Genomic DNA, 17,329 nt, shown 5'->3' on the forward strand with positions numbered 1-17,329 from the left:
TAATGTCAAGATTAATTTTAAGATGATGAAGAAGACCATGTACACTTAAATTTCAGTACTGCGTACAGACATTAGATGAAATTAAGCCTACAGAAAAATATTCCAGGATATAAATTAAGATTTAAAAAACAAGAACAACTGTTTCTTCAGGAAAGGAAAACTAATCTTTAAAACGCGCTATAATCTGATCAGAAACTAAATAAGGTAGCAGACAGTGTTTGTATTAATTCATGGTTTTATTTTATTTTTCAAATTTATTTAAGCAGTAAAAATACTCAGTACAGTGTTCAGTGTCTTAACAGTTAATAGTGTGAGCTACTTAAAGTGCACATGGGAATTAGCAGTAAACTTTGACAGTAAGCTCTACAGAGAGAAATCAACTCGAGTTTCACCATGAAATGCAACAAGTCTGGTATGCTGGCAGGATTACACATTTATCAAAGTTATTTCCAGAAGAAAGATGACAGGCATGACCAGATATATACAAGATATCCTTTAAACTCACATGAAACAAATGTCTAAATTTATCGATCATCTAAAAACTACAAAGTCTTTCCAAACTGAATCCTTTAGCTGAGAGAGCTAAATATTTCAAAGATTTCAAAGATTTTCTTTCCCTCAAATCATTAATTTTATTGGGTGATGAAATATTTGAAATCTAAAGTGTTCCTCCACACTTTACAGCAAAAGTATTCCAGTTGCATTAACGTAACCAATACATCTATAAAGTGATATTTCTAATGTGGACGAGCTGTGAATAAACAGGTCTGATTAAGTGCAGCAAGAATACAGTGATGCCTGCAAAGCTACCTAAGCAGCTTTCTTCATAGCGGTCAAGGACATGAGGATACTTGGCTTCTCTTCTATGACTCGCACAAGTAAATTATCAATGTACTGCTCCAGCTCCGATATCTTATAATCTCTCTCCGAGAGCTGGTTCTCCTGTTTCAAGATCAGAGAGATCAGTTCCTCCCGGGTCAGCTGGGAGTAAGGCCCTTTCATCCCACTGTCATCCACCTGTGGAGCGACAAAGCATGCTTTAAAAGTGCCAGGATATAAGAAACTTAAATTCCATCGGCCTATTTCTTGTTGAAAATCTTAAAAAGGGAGAGAGAGAGAGAGAGAGGGAGTTAGAAACAAATACCGTTGTTTTGTCCTGAAGTCCACTGGGGATTCCTGTGGATTTGTTTTCATTTTCCTCTTGAACAACTGAGGCACCCTGCTGCTCAAGAGGATTAAGAGGTCTTACCGGCTGAAGCCTGAAATGATGAAAACAAAGCATAAAAGACAGACGTAAGCACCTGTTGAATGGGAGTAAAGGAAACCGTATAACCAAGTACACTGCGCAGTAATCCATTCAACAATTAAACTGAACATAATACCCAATAATAAAACTCAGTTCACCCATATCAAGCTTACTATACTGTACAGAATACATTGAACATTTGTGTAAGTGAAAGCTAATAAGATTGAATGTTGCAAATTACACAAATGAAACGTGCGTACAGATAAAAATATAAATATAGTAACATTTGACCTATAAAAGTTATTCTTTAGCAACCAAACCATCTCACCTGCGTGAAGGTGTAGGGGCCCAGTCTTTCTTCACATCTGTCTCCACTATATTCTGGACTTTAAGGGACTGGGACTCTTGGAGTGGACTCACTGGGACATGCCCAGGACTTGTGGACTCATAATACGGGTCGCATGCTTGGAGTGCATCGTTATCGGGCGCAGCTGCACTTCGATCACCTGTAGCATGGCTTCTTTCCGTGCCCGGGTTCGTTAAAGTGTTCGAGCTGATGTCATTCTTTGCAGGAGGTGGGGGAGCGTGGGCCGTCTTTGAGGATTTGATTTTTGGTTGAGAGGCAGCATCTTTATCTGCACTTTGTGACACAGCTGCAGGCCAGTGTATTGAACCAGTATTACTAGAGACTGCTGTGTCATCTTGAGCTGTGAGCTCACTTTCATCTTCATCATCCTCAAAAGGATTTAAGCCACAAACAACTTTAACTTGTTTGGTCTCTGCGCCGCCTAGATTAGAGCTCGTTTTTGGTTCTGATGACTGCTTTTCTCCCACAGGAGGAGGTACGGACGGCGCAGGACGTTTGCTGTGTTTGGCTTCGTTTGTTGTTCCATTAGCGTTATTGCTTTGCATCAGGCTCTGGGAGTTCTTTGAATCTGTGGGAGACCTACACAGCGGAGCGATCATTTGCACCGAGCGCTGTGGGGGAACACTGACAGTTTTGACATCTTTGTCTTTGCTTTGCTTGTTAATTTGTGCCAGATGTCGTGCCGGCACATCCTGCTCCCTGTGAGGCTGCTTGCCAGCTTGACTCCTTACTGGCGGCTGAGGAGCTGCTCGCTTCTCCCGTTGAGTACTAATCAGGTCCTTTTCATCCACAGAACCAGTCTTACTTCTCACCGATGACATGGCAGAGTGACACCTGGAAATGAGACAGACTATATAACATTTGGGCATACGTCAGCATTTAATTACAGGAATTCAACTGAGGGTTGGTAGGCGTGGGGGGCTAAACACACTAATGATGCAAGTAATATAGATTGATATAATAGGACTTTATTTTTCACAATATTAAAGATACCTTGTCCCAAATTCTCTTGCAATGTTATAGGACAACCAAAAGAAAGTGAAAAGGTAACATAAGATATTGAGATACTATTATAAAAGGAAATGTATTTTAATGTGCTGAGCACATCTGAAGTTTCTTTCCATCTACTTCTTCTGTCAAACTGACTTCTTCACAAAGTTTCTAGTATTTTTCACTTCACATAATGAGGTAAAACTATGCAGTGAGCTCAATCTTTCAGCCCAGTCTGCAAAATTATATAAACTGTAACGCACACATAGCTGTGCAACAGTCACATGTGTCACTTATGTTCCCATTACTCTGCCTCCTGACATCTGACCCATGTTAACACACACACACACACACACACACACACACACACACAAATAACATGGACTGAACCACCACTCACAACCACTAGCACTTTATATAGCCTCTTAACTGCACTACTGTATAGTTCTGTGTAAATAATCATACGATAACTTTTAATTCTACAACTGTTTACAACTTGCATAGTTCCCATTTCTGTATAGCTGTATATTTCATATTTCTGTATAGTTCTTTATTTCATATTCTGTGTAGTTTTTTTTTCATATTTATATCCTGTTCATAGCCTGTACATACTTATAGTTATAGCATATTCATAACATATTACATACCGTAATAGACCCATTCTGTAATATACTTACATATCTATATTATTGCTAATATATATTGTAATATAGCTATATCATGGCTAAAGCACTTCTGGATGGATGCAAACTGCATTTCGTTGCCCTGTACCTGTGACATGTGCAATGACAATAAAGTTGAATTCTATTCTATTCTATTAAATAGAGAAGTACTGAGAAGAACTGCTGCTGACCTGTGACGGAGCAAAAGCACAAAAGGTAACTTCAGATAACACATTCCCTGCATGTACATCATAGTTGTGTTGTTTTTAAATCAACCATTATAATTCAGCTCCACTACCTCCTTTTCTCTTCTGCTCCTGATGCTGTCCTGTTCTGCTTTTAAGCCTGGTCAACCGTGCACATTATGTAATGCTTAACAATGTCAGGCGGTCTAACACTTTAGCTGAGGAAAGGTCTACAGAGGTTCAATGTAACTACCTTGGGGTGATCACCAAGCCTTTTAAGCGTTACCAGCACAGGGCAGTTTCTCTTAAAAGGAAAAGCATTTTAACGTCTGAATTAATTTGCACAAACTTTTTTTGTCGAAGTGTTAATATTCCCGGAGGACACTACAAAGATTTCAATTTTCCTTTGACATTTCCTCCAGCCTTGCCTGAAACCTGTGGTTCTAATTTGTTTTACAACAACTTTGGAAGGACTTTAATGCACCACTTTGAAAAGGAAAAAAATAAATAAATAAATGAATTGGAAAGAGTGACCTGAATCGCTAAAATCAGGTTTGATTTGCCAACTTTTTACATTCGTGACCAGAAAAAAAACAAACAAAAAAAAAAAATTCCATTGTCTTTATCCACAATTGTACTTGGTACTGAGTGCTATGGAGAAAATGCTAAACAAAGACTGAGAACCTTAAAATTCCATCCACCTTGAGCTGTTGTCTGGTCGTTTTAAAATTACATTAACAAAATTGTTTAAATGCACTGTAAATAAACTCCCTCTGTAAAGTCAGAGGTTCTCGAGAGCTAAGGAGGTTGTATGTATACATGTATGAATGAATTCAAGTATTTCAAGGTAAGACTATTAAATCACACTTTTACTGCAGTGCTTGTGATTGACGTAGCGTATAGCTTTAACTAACCGTTGCTGAACCGTTGGCTCGTCAGCTGTGCTGCTGTCGAGGGACTTGGGAATCTCCTCAAAGGGGTTGGAAGAGAAGGTTTCATCAAAAGGATTAGTGGAAGTGACTGCAGGACTGCTCACTTTGGGTTTCTTCCCTGCAGCCCTAACTTCATCTGTTGTTTTGTTTCCCCTCTTCTCTTGCTCTTCTGCATTCCTCAACTTCTCCAGCTTCCTTGCCTCCTCTTCCTTCTTCTCACTCCTAATCCTCTCCTCTTCCTCAATCCTCCACTTTTCTTGTTCCTGCAGTCTTCTCTCTTCCTCCAGCCTCTCCATTTCTTCCTTTTCCTTTCTAGTCCTCTCTTCTTCCTCTTTTCTCCTCTTCATCTCTTCCTCCATCCTAACCCTTTCCTCTTCTTCCCTTCTAATTCTTTCCTCTTCCTCAAGTCTTCTTTGTTCTTCTTGTTGCATTTTTTCCTCTAACAGTCTTTCATATTCTTCTCTTTGCTTCCTAGCCCTCTCCTCATCCTCCCGTCTCTTCTCCTCCTCTTTCCTAAGTCTTTCCTCTTCAGCTCTTTGATTTTCTTGTTCTTCTAGTCTCCTTTTTTCCTCTTTTTCCATCCTGATCCTTTCTTGTCGTCTAATTTTCTCCTCTGCCTCAATCCGTTTCCTCTCCTCCTCTAATCTCTCATGTTCTTCCCTTTCTTTCTTAGCCCGTTCCTCCTCTTCTTGCCTTTTCTTCTCTTCCTCTTTCTTAACCCTCTCTTCTTCCTCCCTTTGCTTCCTTTCCTGCTCCAACTGTATCCTTTTTTTCTTTTGCTCTTCTTCTAGTTTTTTCAGCAGCTCCTCCTCCTCTTTTTGTCTCCTCTCTTCCTCCTCATTTTCCTTTCTAATCCTCTCTTCTTCCTCAGCTATTTTTGCCTCTTCTAGCCTTCTCTCTTCTTGTGCCCTCTTCTCTTCCTCAAGTCTCTTTTCCTCTGCCACTTTTTGCTCTTCTTGCCTTCTCTTTTCCTCCATCTTAACCCTCTCCTCCTCTTCTAGTCTCTTCTTCTCTTCCTCAATTCTAATCCTTTCCTCTTCATCTCTTTGCTTTCTTCTTTCCTCCTCAAGTTTCCTTCTCTCTACTTCTTTCAGTCTCTTTTCCTCAGCTATTTTTGCCTCTTCTTGCCGTCTCCTCTCTTCCTGTGCCCTCATCTCTTCCTCAAGTCTCTTTTCCTCTGCCAGTTTTTGCTCTTCTTGCCTTCTCTCTTCCATCTTAACCCTCTCCTCTTCTTCTAACCTCTTCTTCTCTGCCTCAATTCTAATCCTTTCCTCTTCGTCTCTTTTCTTCTTTTCTTCCTCCTCTATTTTCCTTCTCTCTAGGACTTGTAATCTCTTTTCCTCTGCCAATCTTTCACGCTCTTCTTCCATCCTAACCCTTTCCTCTTGCTCTTGTCTTCTCTTTTCTTCCTCACTTCTAATATTTTCCTCTTCTTTACTCCTTGTCTCCTCTTCCTCTTGTTTTTCTCTGTCCTCAGCTAAACTTTCAAGCCTCTCTTGTTGCCTCTTAACCTTCTCTTCTTTCGTCTCCTCCTCTATTATAGTCCTTTCTAAATCACTCACATTCGCTTTAACGTTTTCAACTTCAGGAGTGTCTTCCTCCTCCTTCTCATCCTCTTCCCAAGGTGAACACTGCCTCGCTGCCTTTTGTTGCTCAGGTGGTGGAGAGTTTTCAGGGACATCCTCCATTGATCCATGACCTGAACTGGCCAGACTGAAGTTTGAGCTGATGCGAGAAGTCCGAGATGGCGGCTCCTCACAGTATACGTGACTGCCATTGATGCATAAATTACTCTGTTCTACAGAAACCTGTTTTTCACGACCAGATGATGAATCCTTGCTGCCTGAGCTGCCCGAGCGTTTATGTATCATGAACTTGAACTTCTTTTTACCTGAAAAGAAGATGAGAGCGTTAACACAACATAATGAAAAAGGAAAGCATTAATGGTGAAAAAGTACATTCCTGACCCTCTGAGGAATCGACATTCAGACCAGATGATTGGCTGCCGGTGAGCGTGGAGTTCTTCCCAGGCAGAACAGACATAGACTGAGACATGCTCTTCTGCAAGTTGGACTTTGGAGAAAACAAAGACTTAATCTTGTGTTTCTTCTGTTTTCCATCCTTGCCCGTCGCCGCTTCACCATCCCCGGTGCCCTCCTCCTCGCTGTCCGTCAGGACCTGACTGAAAGACGGCGCCACGCTGGTCACAGAATCTGACTCCTTTTTCTTGCCACGAACTTTGTCCTTGAACTTGCCCAGACGAGACCGAGATTTGCCAGCAGCAGAAAGGTCGAACATGCTGGCAGTCATGTTGTTTCTCATGAACTGGATATCCAGAAGCACCTCTCCTCTGTCTTTGTCTGGCTTACCAGTCTTATCAAGAAGTTTAAACCATCTGTTGAAGAGACACAAATTATTAGCGTTTTGTACTTATTTACACATCCACTGTATAAAAGTGCAAATCAAATATCTAGAAATATGTGGTCGTTTTAGAGGTGGGGTGCAATCACAAAATCAAGCTACTTGTGACCAAAATCTATCACTCAATCTATAAGTCAAGTGAGGCCTGTCTGAAGGTCCAAACTGAATGTCTCTGTAATGATTATAAAGATCAAATGCACCACAAACCCCTTGTAACAAAAGAAATTAATACTGATCACGATCTAAATGATTTAAACAAATGAGAGTCACCAAGACTTGGACTCATTTATAGTAATGTGAATGTCTAGTCCTGCTCATTTTTCCTCTTTGCAGAAATCATGACCCATCTCACTGCAAATGGAAAGTGGCAGCGTGAATGTTTTTGGAAAGTCTGTGATGATCTAAGCTCAACCAGCGAACTGACCATAAAGGAAAGTCTTAAAAATATAAATTCTGTCAAGTCTACAGCAGCCCTGCAGAATTTATGAAAGCTTGTACTGTGTGTACCCTCAGCAGTTGACAACCTTTATTAAATCCTGTTCCCTTGTTGCTTGTCTCACATGATCAAATCTTCAGAGCATGGTAGGTGTACGGTGCTGATGTTCACTGTCAAAATGTTTTATGCCAGTTTTCCTAAATAATGCAACCAACCCTGCAGGGAGTTAACAAGCCAACTGCCCCTTTGAAAGAGAAAGCTTTCATCCGAGATTTAGTCGGATCCTTGCGAAACTTAGCCTGCCAGGTTCAAGGGAATTTATTCTGTTATTACCCCCCTCTACCCCCCCCCTTCATCCTTTAAATATACAACACATGCACACCAAAGAGAATTTTGATACAGCTGGATAATAACAACACACCAAGATGACAATAAAGTAACCAATTATAAATGCTGGTTACGCCCTAAAAATTCATTCATAAAATTAAAGTCTCATGTTTAAAATGCTGAAAAATCCTAAACAGACATCCTAAAAATGCCAAGCAAGACCAGACAGGGCCAGCTTTCCAGTGTTTCTGCACCTTCGCCATCCAGTACTGACAGAAGGGTCTCAGAACAGGCAGAAGAAATCTAACACAATAGGAAAAAGGAAAAAAAAAAAAAAAAAAAAAAAAGTCAGTCAGCATAAAAAGTGCCCATCAGGCAAAAATCTGAGGTCAGCTCACCACTGAGCAAACAAGTCCCACTGAAGTCTGGATTCCTAGGGAAATGAGGAAATGAGGACGAGGCCATGCATTTGTTGTTGTGCTGCAGGCTTCTGTCTCTTTCTCTGCATTACACATTATTGTCCAAAGATGCTTTGTGCATGCACGCGTTTGTGTGCCATAAATAGACTTTTCCCTCCAACTTCAGCCCTGACAAAACACAGCCCACTGAAATTCCACACACACACACACACACACACACACACACACACACACACACACACACACACACACGCTAAAAGAACTGAATACAGCGCTTCCTTTGGATGATCCAGAGTTAGATATGGTGAGATTTTAATCATCCTAGGAATGCTTCAGATGTCATGCAAACAAATTAAGAAGCTGGGGAAAACGCCTTTTCCTGGAAGTTTTGAAATGGCTTACTGCTGTCAACGATCCACAGCCTCCTACTTGCTGATGAGTAATTGGTTGTGATTTGCAGATTTCAGGCCTTGACATAACTGTGTCATGTGTGGCTTCTTCATGCTTGCCTGATAAATGCCATTCAACAGAACGCGTCTAGATGGGATGGGGACACATCTACAAGTGATATAAAGTTATGAAAAATAATATTTCATTCAATACAAGTAAAAAACAAAACAAAAAATTCCACTTTTTCAGTCATATCATTGCCAGAATAACTTGACTGTCTGTCCCGTTCTTTGTGTGTACTGAGATAAATTAGGATAGTTCATCATCTACATGCAATCTAGTACAAGAAGGTTAATTGTTGGATTAAAACTGATTAACTATTTATTCTTAATTTTATGAATTTAAAATGCACATACAGCAGTCAATCAGCAATTTAATGTAAACATGGTCAGACTGAACTGCTGAAGTACAAAGACGAAATATGATAAGTGAATTTGAATGTTGTATACTGTAGTTTCTGTTGCCATTATATTTCAGAAATTGCTAGTAATTGCCTAAACAACCATCTCTAGAGTTTACAGAAGAAAAAGAAAATATCCAGTGGTTAGCAGTTCTCTAAATGCAAAAACACCTTTTTAAGTCAGAGGAGGGGGCAGAATGCAGACAAAGTAACACAAATGACTGTTAAAACCATGGAGGCATGCAGAAGAGCATCTGACTGTGTCAAACCTTGAAGCAGATGGGCTACAGCAGAAGAAAACCACACCAGGCTCCACTTCTGTCAGCCAAGAACAGAAAACTGAAGGTACATTTTCTAATGTCTGACCAAAATTAAACAGTCATTATTCTCCTTCAACAGTCTCATATTTAGATGATCAGAGTTGTGCACAACCAACATGAGAGCATGGATCCATCATTCTTCGTACACATCCAGCAAAATCTCTGAGAAATGTTTGTTGAATCTATGCTACAAAGAATTAAGTCCATTCTGATGGCAAAAGAGGGCTCTCACCCAGTACTAGCAAGGTGACACTGAGGTGTCCAGTGACAGCACAGACTAATGACAATGGCCCATTTGTAGTCTAAGGAGCTCATCATTTGTACTTCAAACCTCTCGGGGCCTACTAAACAGATGAAGAGATTTCTTCCAAAAGATATCCATTTGGCATTTCTGGTGTTAAAGTCTGCTGTCTAGCATGTGGATCAGCAGTCACTTAGGCCTTCTGGATAGCTACAGTCTCGCCCTTTGAGAAACCACTCCACTGAGTGCTTAAATATTCAGAATATGCAGCATTAAACTCACCAGAACCCCTCACTGTAAGTTGACAATTTGTCAAACCTCTTTATACCAAATGTAAAATCTTTATAATTATATTAAATGTACACAATAACAGCCGTATATATGCATAACATACTTATATAAAAACAAATAGACAAAAACACATGCAGATGAGTACTTTGACAGTACAAAAATAGTACTGCATTGCAACACAGTTGCATCCCACATGAACAAGAAAAAAATAAAATAAAAAGAGCAGAAGTAGTAAGTCACTTCAGTTAAATGAGAAGGGAAGTTGCAAAAATGTTTGGGCGTTAGCTGGCTGAATGTAGTAAGTGCTGTGCAGGAGTTACAGCTGCTTTGATGGCTTTCATACAAGACATCCTGGGTGATGATGAGGCCATTTGACTAATCTCACACCTCTGTAAGTAGCAGAAAGATTGCAGCTCTGCTGGACAGGCAGAGCCAGGGGAGGATAATGCATGACTCAACATTTTGTAAAGCTATTTTACTTCGTGTGCACACACGCATTTCCTTGTGAACTACTGATAAGACAATGCCCTGTCTTCTTATCACAGAACCCAGCTGTGAGTGGGAGAAGAGCTGAGTGAGTTAAACAGCTCAACAGTGATAATGTTCAAGGCTTATTGGTATCCACGAGTCAGAGAAAGAAAATGAAGGTCAGTGCAAAGAAAAGAAACTCACTTTCCCATTGTTTTGCCAAAACAGAGAATGAAATTGGTGCCTTTTAAAACTGGAAAAACTGTATAACATATGCTAGATCACACAGTGACTTGAAAAAGGCAATGAAGCTATGTAAGAAGTCAGAAATGATGAACAGAAGTTATACTTGAGATCTGTCCTTACTAGATTAGCTCGTTACACCGTTTCATGACAAGTGTATAATTATTCCTTTAATCATGTTTCACATCTTAAAGTCTTCATAATATTTTGCTCTCAGACTGCTGGCTTACTTGTGGTTCCTGGAGTTTCTACAAGTTTAATGGGAATCATTGCCTTCAGCTATCAGGCCTCTACTATGGAACTAGATCCCAGTTAGGCTTTTGGAGACACACAGTCTCCACTTTTAAGATTAGGCTTAAGACCTTTTTTTGATATAGTTGACAGTCAGGTGTGTATCAGCTGACCCTGAACCATCATTTATTTATAGTGCTATAGGCTCAAATGGCTCAGGGACTTCCCCTTTATACACTGAGCAGTTCACACAGTTTTTTTTAATTTCCACCACTTCCCATCGCCCTCCAACCAGTCGCATCAGATGTTTGTCCCTCCCTGACCTGGTGCTATATTAATAAAACTGAATTAAGTTGGCTGCTTGATAGCACCTTTAATTTAACGCTTCTCGCTAAGACGGCTGCTGTAATGCCCTTGTACAACTCCATGTGTATGTCATGCAAATACCCCATATATTTGTGTAACTGTAGCACAAATGAGACATTGCACAAATTGAAACTCCTTTTTAATAGGTTTAAAAAAAAAAAAAAAAAAATCTCCCAAACCCAATGTTTAAAAATAGTTAATGGTAGACAAAAAAAAACAAAAAACAAAACAACAACAACAACACACACCTAGATGACTTAGCATGATTGTGCATAAAAAGCACATCCCAGAGAGCCTCTTCCAGAAGTAAAATAAATAAATAAAAGTATGAATAACATTTTGAAATCTACAATGGAAAAGACATTTGGAATCTAGCAAAGAAAAAAGAAAAAAAAGAGGGGGGTGGGAAGCTAAATCGATATTGAACTGTCCTGATCTCCCAGCCCTCAGGTGGCACAGCATTAAAAACAGACTATGCTCTGTAGTGGAAATCAATGAAAGCCAATGAAGACCACTGTTGGTCCTCAAATTCAAGTCATAACCCTACAAAAGGACAGGAGAGGGAAGAAAAAAAAAAAAAAAAAGCCACAAGATGGAAGAAAAGCACTGTTGCTCAAAGTCTTTTTAAGACTGATTGAGGCAAAGTGTAAAACAGTCCTGTGGACTGGCAAGCAAAACATTCAAAATTCTTTTAAAAATTGGTTCTTCCTACACTCTGAAAAAAAAAAAAAAAAAAAAAAAGACTATGAGGGAATATCTGGCTGGTTATTGACACTTGTTATTAGTTGAAAAGTGAGAATACATACATCTAAGAGGAAATGCATTTCCTCTTAGATATTCCACAATCAACTGTAGGCTGTAATATTGCAAAATGGAAGTGTTTAGGAACCACAGCACTTGGCCACAAAAAGGCACACCACATAAAATGTTACAGAGCAGGTCGCCAAGTACAAATAGTGCATCAAAGTCCAAAACACTGATGATTGAATAAGTTAGAACCTCCTCTGGTATTAACATCAGCATAAACACGGTGTGCAAGAGCTTCATGGCGTGGGTTTCCATGGATAAGTAGCTCCTGTAGGTATAATGTATAGATGGTGTAATATGTGTGTCCACACAGTATATATTTAGGATATTGGACCATACTGTGTATGTTTCGGAGCAACATGCTGGTCCACCCAGGTCATGCTTTTTAAAGGGAAAGCCTGGCATACAGGACTGTGCAACCCCTCATCTCTTTATATTTTTTCTTGGAAAACTGGAAAGGGTGAAGTTATTTACTGAAACATGGGCAAACATGCATGGAAAACAGGATATGAGGTAAAACCATTGAAATGAGCTTGAAAGTCAGTATTTGGCATGACCACCTTTATAAACTCTGTGACAAGCTTTCTTGTAATTTCTTTAAGTAGTCTTCCGGAATAGTTCTCCAGGCTTCTTGAAGGACATTTAAAGCATCTTTGGATGTTGGCTGCCTTTTGCTCTGTTCTCTGTCAAGATGATCCCCACACCCTCCTCCCCATCTCCCTTCCCAGTTTCTTAAAAACATGACTTTCAGATACTGTTCATCTGCTGCAGATAGTTATGCTAGTTAGGCTAACGTTTAGCAAAGAAAGAGAAATTGCTCAGATCTGGACTGAAGTGAAAGTGATTGAAAAAGCAGCCACTGTCCACAGAAAACCTTTGAAATGGAAAACGATCGCACAGGACCACACTCAGATATTAGAAGAAAGTTTGGCTCCTTGGAAGCAAAACATAAAGAAATGAGGGGTGGTTCAAAACTTTTGCACATTACTACATTTCAGCAAGAAACTGCCAATTCAAATCATCCAGGTATTAAACATTACGGTTCATAGCAAACAAGCCTGGATGCAAACTGGCCCACCTGTGGTCCAGACTTGTTGCCAACTGAAAATATGTGGGACATTATGGAACAAAAATGTGACAGAGGAGCTCGAAAAATGCTGAACAGAAGTCCTACATCAAGCCTGAAAGGCTTTTCTGCATAAATAACTATATATTAGTGTCCTCAGTCTTCAAATACCCAATACTGCCAAAAGAAGAGATGATGTAACGCAGAAGTAAACATGCCCCTACCTGACTTGGAACTTTCTGCTAGCTTCAAATTAAAAATATTGAAGACATGTCTAAGTTTCAACATTTGCTGTGTGCTCTTTGTACAGCTTTCAGTAAACTAAATGATTTCAGTGATTTGAAAATAATTAAAATAATTTAACTTTGCAGATTTTCCCCAACTTTTCTGGAGACAGGGTTGCAGCCCATAAATTTTATATAACAAAACTCACGAGTCTGTTTATACAATGAGTGGGTTTTTATTTTAATGTGCATGTAATTAAAAGTGTCTTTTTATTGGTGTGACAGACATTTTTTAATAAGTGAAATTAAAAAGAAAATGTCCATGACAGCTGGGAAAACCATACTACGGGAAGACCACAAGCGCACCAGAGCAGCTACCACTGCACCTCATAGTGGGATTGTTTTTTTTTTTTTAAATAATCAGTTTTGTTTGCTAAAAATGGAAGATTTCCTTGTTAATTATTTACAAACAAACACACACAGCTGCACAAACTATAGTTCCTCATAATAAAATACCAATGTCTATTGCAAGCAACAAGCAAAAAGTGCTAAACATGGTCGAATTCTTGATTTCCAGAGTTCACAAACACATCGTGCACATTTAACAGTAGCACTGTTGTGCTAGCAGCATGACACATGTAACCCTGCTTGTGTGATAAAGCTTGGTACTACCACAGTGGTCTTACTCAGACAAAGTGACCTTGCATGACCATTGCTGTTGCCATCACTGTTTGTTTTTCCTTGATAAGGTGTTCAGGAATGTAAGGCAGCAGCCAGAATGAAACCTCGGAGGCAACGTGCATTCGCAGAGCTCACATAAAAATCAACAGAGATCGAACTTAGTGTTTACACAGCACCAGCTTCTGACTTCACACATAATAAAAATACTGCAGAAATGCAGATTTCTGCAGTTTTGCTTGAGGAAAACTTAAATATTAAATCAGCCATGATCAGATAGTCCAACCTGCAGGCAGGTGGAGTTCACATTTGCATACTCGAGCATCCTCTTTCCAGAGCATAATAGAGCTGGGCACTAGCCAAACAGGCAGAGCGGTATAAAAAATTAATTGTGACCAAATGCCTTTCAGTCACAGCTCATTTCAGTCAAAAAACACAATGCCAGAGTATGGCTAGACCTCTTTGCTTCCTCATGGCGGAGGAAATATGAAAATTAATGAATCACAACATCAAATCAGCCTTCTTGTTGATGCAGTTATCCAAAGACCTTTAACAAAGCGGAACCAAAAAAAAAAAAAAAAAACCCAAATAAAACAAAAACAACAAGAAAACCTTTCAACAGGTAGGAGAACAAGTGTGTGTGTTTGAGTTAAGATTAACAGGCTAGATTGTTGTGTGCTTTTGTATAATACCAGCTACACATCGGGGGGAATAAATCACTCAGGAACAGCTTACAAAGAAAATGTTTTCCATTCTTACAGAGATACAGATGTCTCACTGTGGACCTGGACAGATTTGTCTTGGATAATAAATAAAATTTAACTTCAGCACTAATACACTTAACAGAGTAAAGAGCATTTTCTGCTTAAAGGAGCAGATATAAAAGTACCAGCAAGGCCAGTAAAACATGTTCACTTACATTATTACTGCACACTAATAGATGGGTGTGGATGTTTTCACATAGTTAATTATATTTAGCAGTTTTGTTAAATTAAACATTTAAGTTTTTAATTTTCTGAAACAAAGAAAAAATTGAACAGAAGCTTGGGTTTTCTTGATGCAATTTCCCTCTTGTTGACACCTTCAGTCAATGAAAGTAAATCATCTAGCTCACTTCATTTGCCTGGGTAAATAATGCTGCTTGGCATTCTTAAAGGCTGCTTTAGTGGGAACAAATCCCTTAAGCTCTACTGGAGCAAGTAGGCGGCACTCTTAAGTCGAACCCACCAGAGCAGGTCTGGGCACTGATGCATAAACAGTGCACAGCGTGCATCCTCCAATAGCTCACATCACAACAACTTTAAGGGAAAAAAAAAAAAAAAAAGTCCAAATATAACAGATAAATATTGGAGTCATGCCCAGTGAGGCTTGCAAACACATAAAAACACTCATAGGGCAACCATTAGCCAGTTTTCACAAATTATACCACGTTTATTGATTCTGACCATACTGGTTATTTAATGGGGTGTTATGAAGATCGAGAAACTACAGCATGACTGACAGAAGGAGCTACCGAGGGTTCCCTCCCCTTGTGTCACAGATGAAAATCAGAGGTGCTTATTATTCACTTGGCCTCCCGTAATGTCCCCATTTACATGCAAGTAGAAACCAACAAATCCTCATTTGATTTCTTTTGACGTGTCCGTCTTTAGAGAGATCAAGGAGGCTGGCTGCATAGCAAGAGTGATTGATCAGAGAAACTCCAAGGGGACGGTTTTGCAGGCAAAGCGATGCTTCCTTTGAAGTAACTTTAATGTGATCTGGTATTTGTCAAAAAGGGATTGCCCATATTTAAAATGCTATAAATAATTTTTTGGCCTATAATATGTCACATGTCATATGAATCCCTCATGAATTATATCAAGTCATCTTGAGTCACAAACAACATTCCTATCACAAGGTAGAAGCCCCAATCTGTTTTTGGCAAAGTGACTTCTATATAGCTTTTATTTATCCATTTAAAAAGTATTTTTAAGAGTAATCAGGCCAAGAGGATAGCAGAAATTGCAACAAATATAACAATAGGTCTCTAAAGATATTTTAGATGGCCAGAAAGAACTGCAATGGTTATGATGTACAATAACACAGAGTCATAAAGATACTTTTAAAATAACCCCTTGGTAAATACTGTTCACTAAAGTCTATTTACCAATATAATTTACCAATATAAGTAAAGACATTACATAGAAAAAAAACAAAAACAAAACAAAACAAAACATGGAAACAGTGGAAATCAGTTTTGGCAGACGGTCACTCTTTGACACAACATCGATAACCGTTTAAAGACAGTTATAGCCGAATAATTAAGTGAAATCATTTTAAAGGAGGGGAAAAAATTTGCAGCTTGTGAAAAGCTCCCACCCATTTTAATAAATGCTGTTATCATCGGCAACTGCATGACAGAGTTATATGAAATCATCGATAATTATAGTTCTGTTTCCCCTTGCTACTGTGAAATGAGTCACTCTGTGTAGTTTTGTTTTATTTTTAGTACTGTGACTACATTTTGAATACTTTTTACGTCAGATAACACCGACTTCGGGGCTGTACTCGAAAACTTACTCGGTTTTGTTGCGTGTTTTGTCCTCACTGAGCTGTGACAGATTAATGACCGCCTGTCCCAGCAGTTTGTCCGGGCCCACCAGAGCCCGGTGAAGGACGTGGACGTGCAGCGTGCTGCCTCCTCCTCCCTGGTTCAGCTGCGGGAGGTCGAAAGAGGCCTCCTCCTTCCACACCGGAGCCACGCATTTCTCCACCACTGAAGTCTGGTACTTCTCTTTGCCCACTTGTATGACCGCGTACGCATCGTTGGTGCCACTTTTCCCCTTTATCCTAAGGCTCCTGGCTTGGAGTACCGTTACCTGGACGCTTGTGGGACACCACTGCTGATCCGTCAAGGACATGCTGACACGGCTCAGAGTCGTTAAAAATGTAATCCTCCAAAACAAAACACAGTGGTGGCTACCATCGGCTCACCAAGAGACCGCACAGAAGCGAGGGAAAGTTTTTTTTTCCTCCTCAGGCTCGCTGAACTTCAGGAACCAGCTGATTGGGCGTGGTTACACGGAGAAAGGGGCCTTGGTTGTATAAAGCACGCCCTCAGATTAACAGGTTACACGTTTTCTCCAACGAAACTCGCGACACAGCAATCAATTAGATGACAGAGAACACCTGATGCTTGTTTGTACCTGTCAGACTGCATCAGCGTCATCGCATACTGAATGAGCCCAAATAACACCAGGACTGAATGTAAAAGATTTTATTATTCCTCGATGTATTTACGGTGCATGCATTTAAATAATAATCTGGCTCTATATGTTTGTATTTTTAGACTAGCTCCAAATTGTGTCATAATTTAAAACTAAAAAATCCTCCTTCCATAGCAGCTATGCCACTGATGTCTAAAATCTGATACCTCTGCTCTAATGATTCTGTCACTTGGAGAGGGGATGGGATACCCGACAAGCCACATTTGGCTGGATTCAGTGTCACCTTCAGCTCTGCTGAATTGTAATTAAATTGAAGTGCCAGTGTCTTCATGGATTACATCAAACCTGCA

General features: G+C 39.7%; 1 protein-coding gene across 1 annotated transcript; it reads right to left on the reverse strand.

Moving 5' to 3' along the window:
* Positions 1-227: 227 nt before the first annotated feature.
* Positions 228-16,805, reverse strand: rab11fip1b (RAB11 family interacting protein 1 (class I) b). Its single transcript, XM_085413833.1, has 6 exons — positions 16,333-16,805; positions 6,350-6,777; positions 4,365-6,273; positions 1,575-2,447; positions 1,145-1,259; positions 228-1,017 (listed from the first exon to the last, which is right to left on the reverse strand). Exons 1-6 carry the CDS (start codon positions 16,671-16,673, stop codon positions 811-813), a joined length of 3,873 nt encoding a protein of 1,290 aa, XP_085269959.1. The 5' UTR covers positions 16,674-16,805; the 3' UTR covers positions 228-810.
* Between the last annotated feature and the right edge of the window lie 524 nt (positions 16,806-17,329).

The sequence above is a fragment of the Rhamphochromis longiceps genome, linkage group LG7 (genome assembly GCF_057381845.1).
Source record: "Rhamphochromis longiceps isolate RC_006_pf linkage group LG7, R_longiceps_female_GT1.1, whole genome shotgun sequence".
Lineage (NCBI taxonomy): Eukaryota > Metazoa > Chordata > Actinopteri > Cichliformes > Cichlidae > Rhamphochromis > Rhamphochromis longiceps.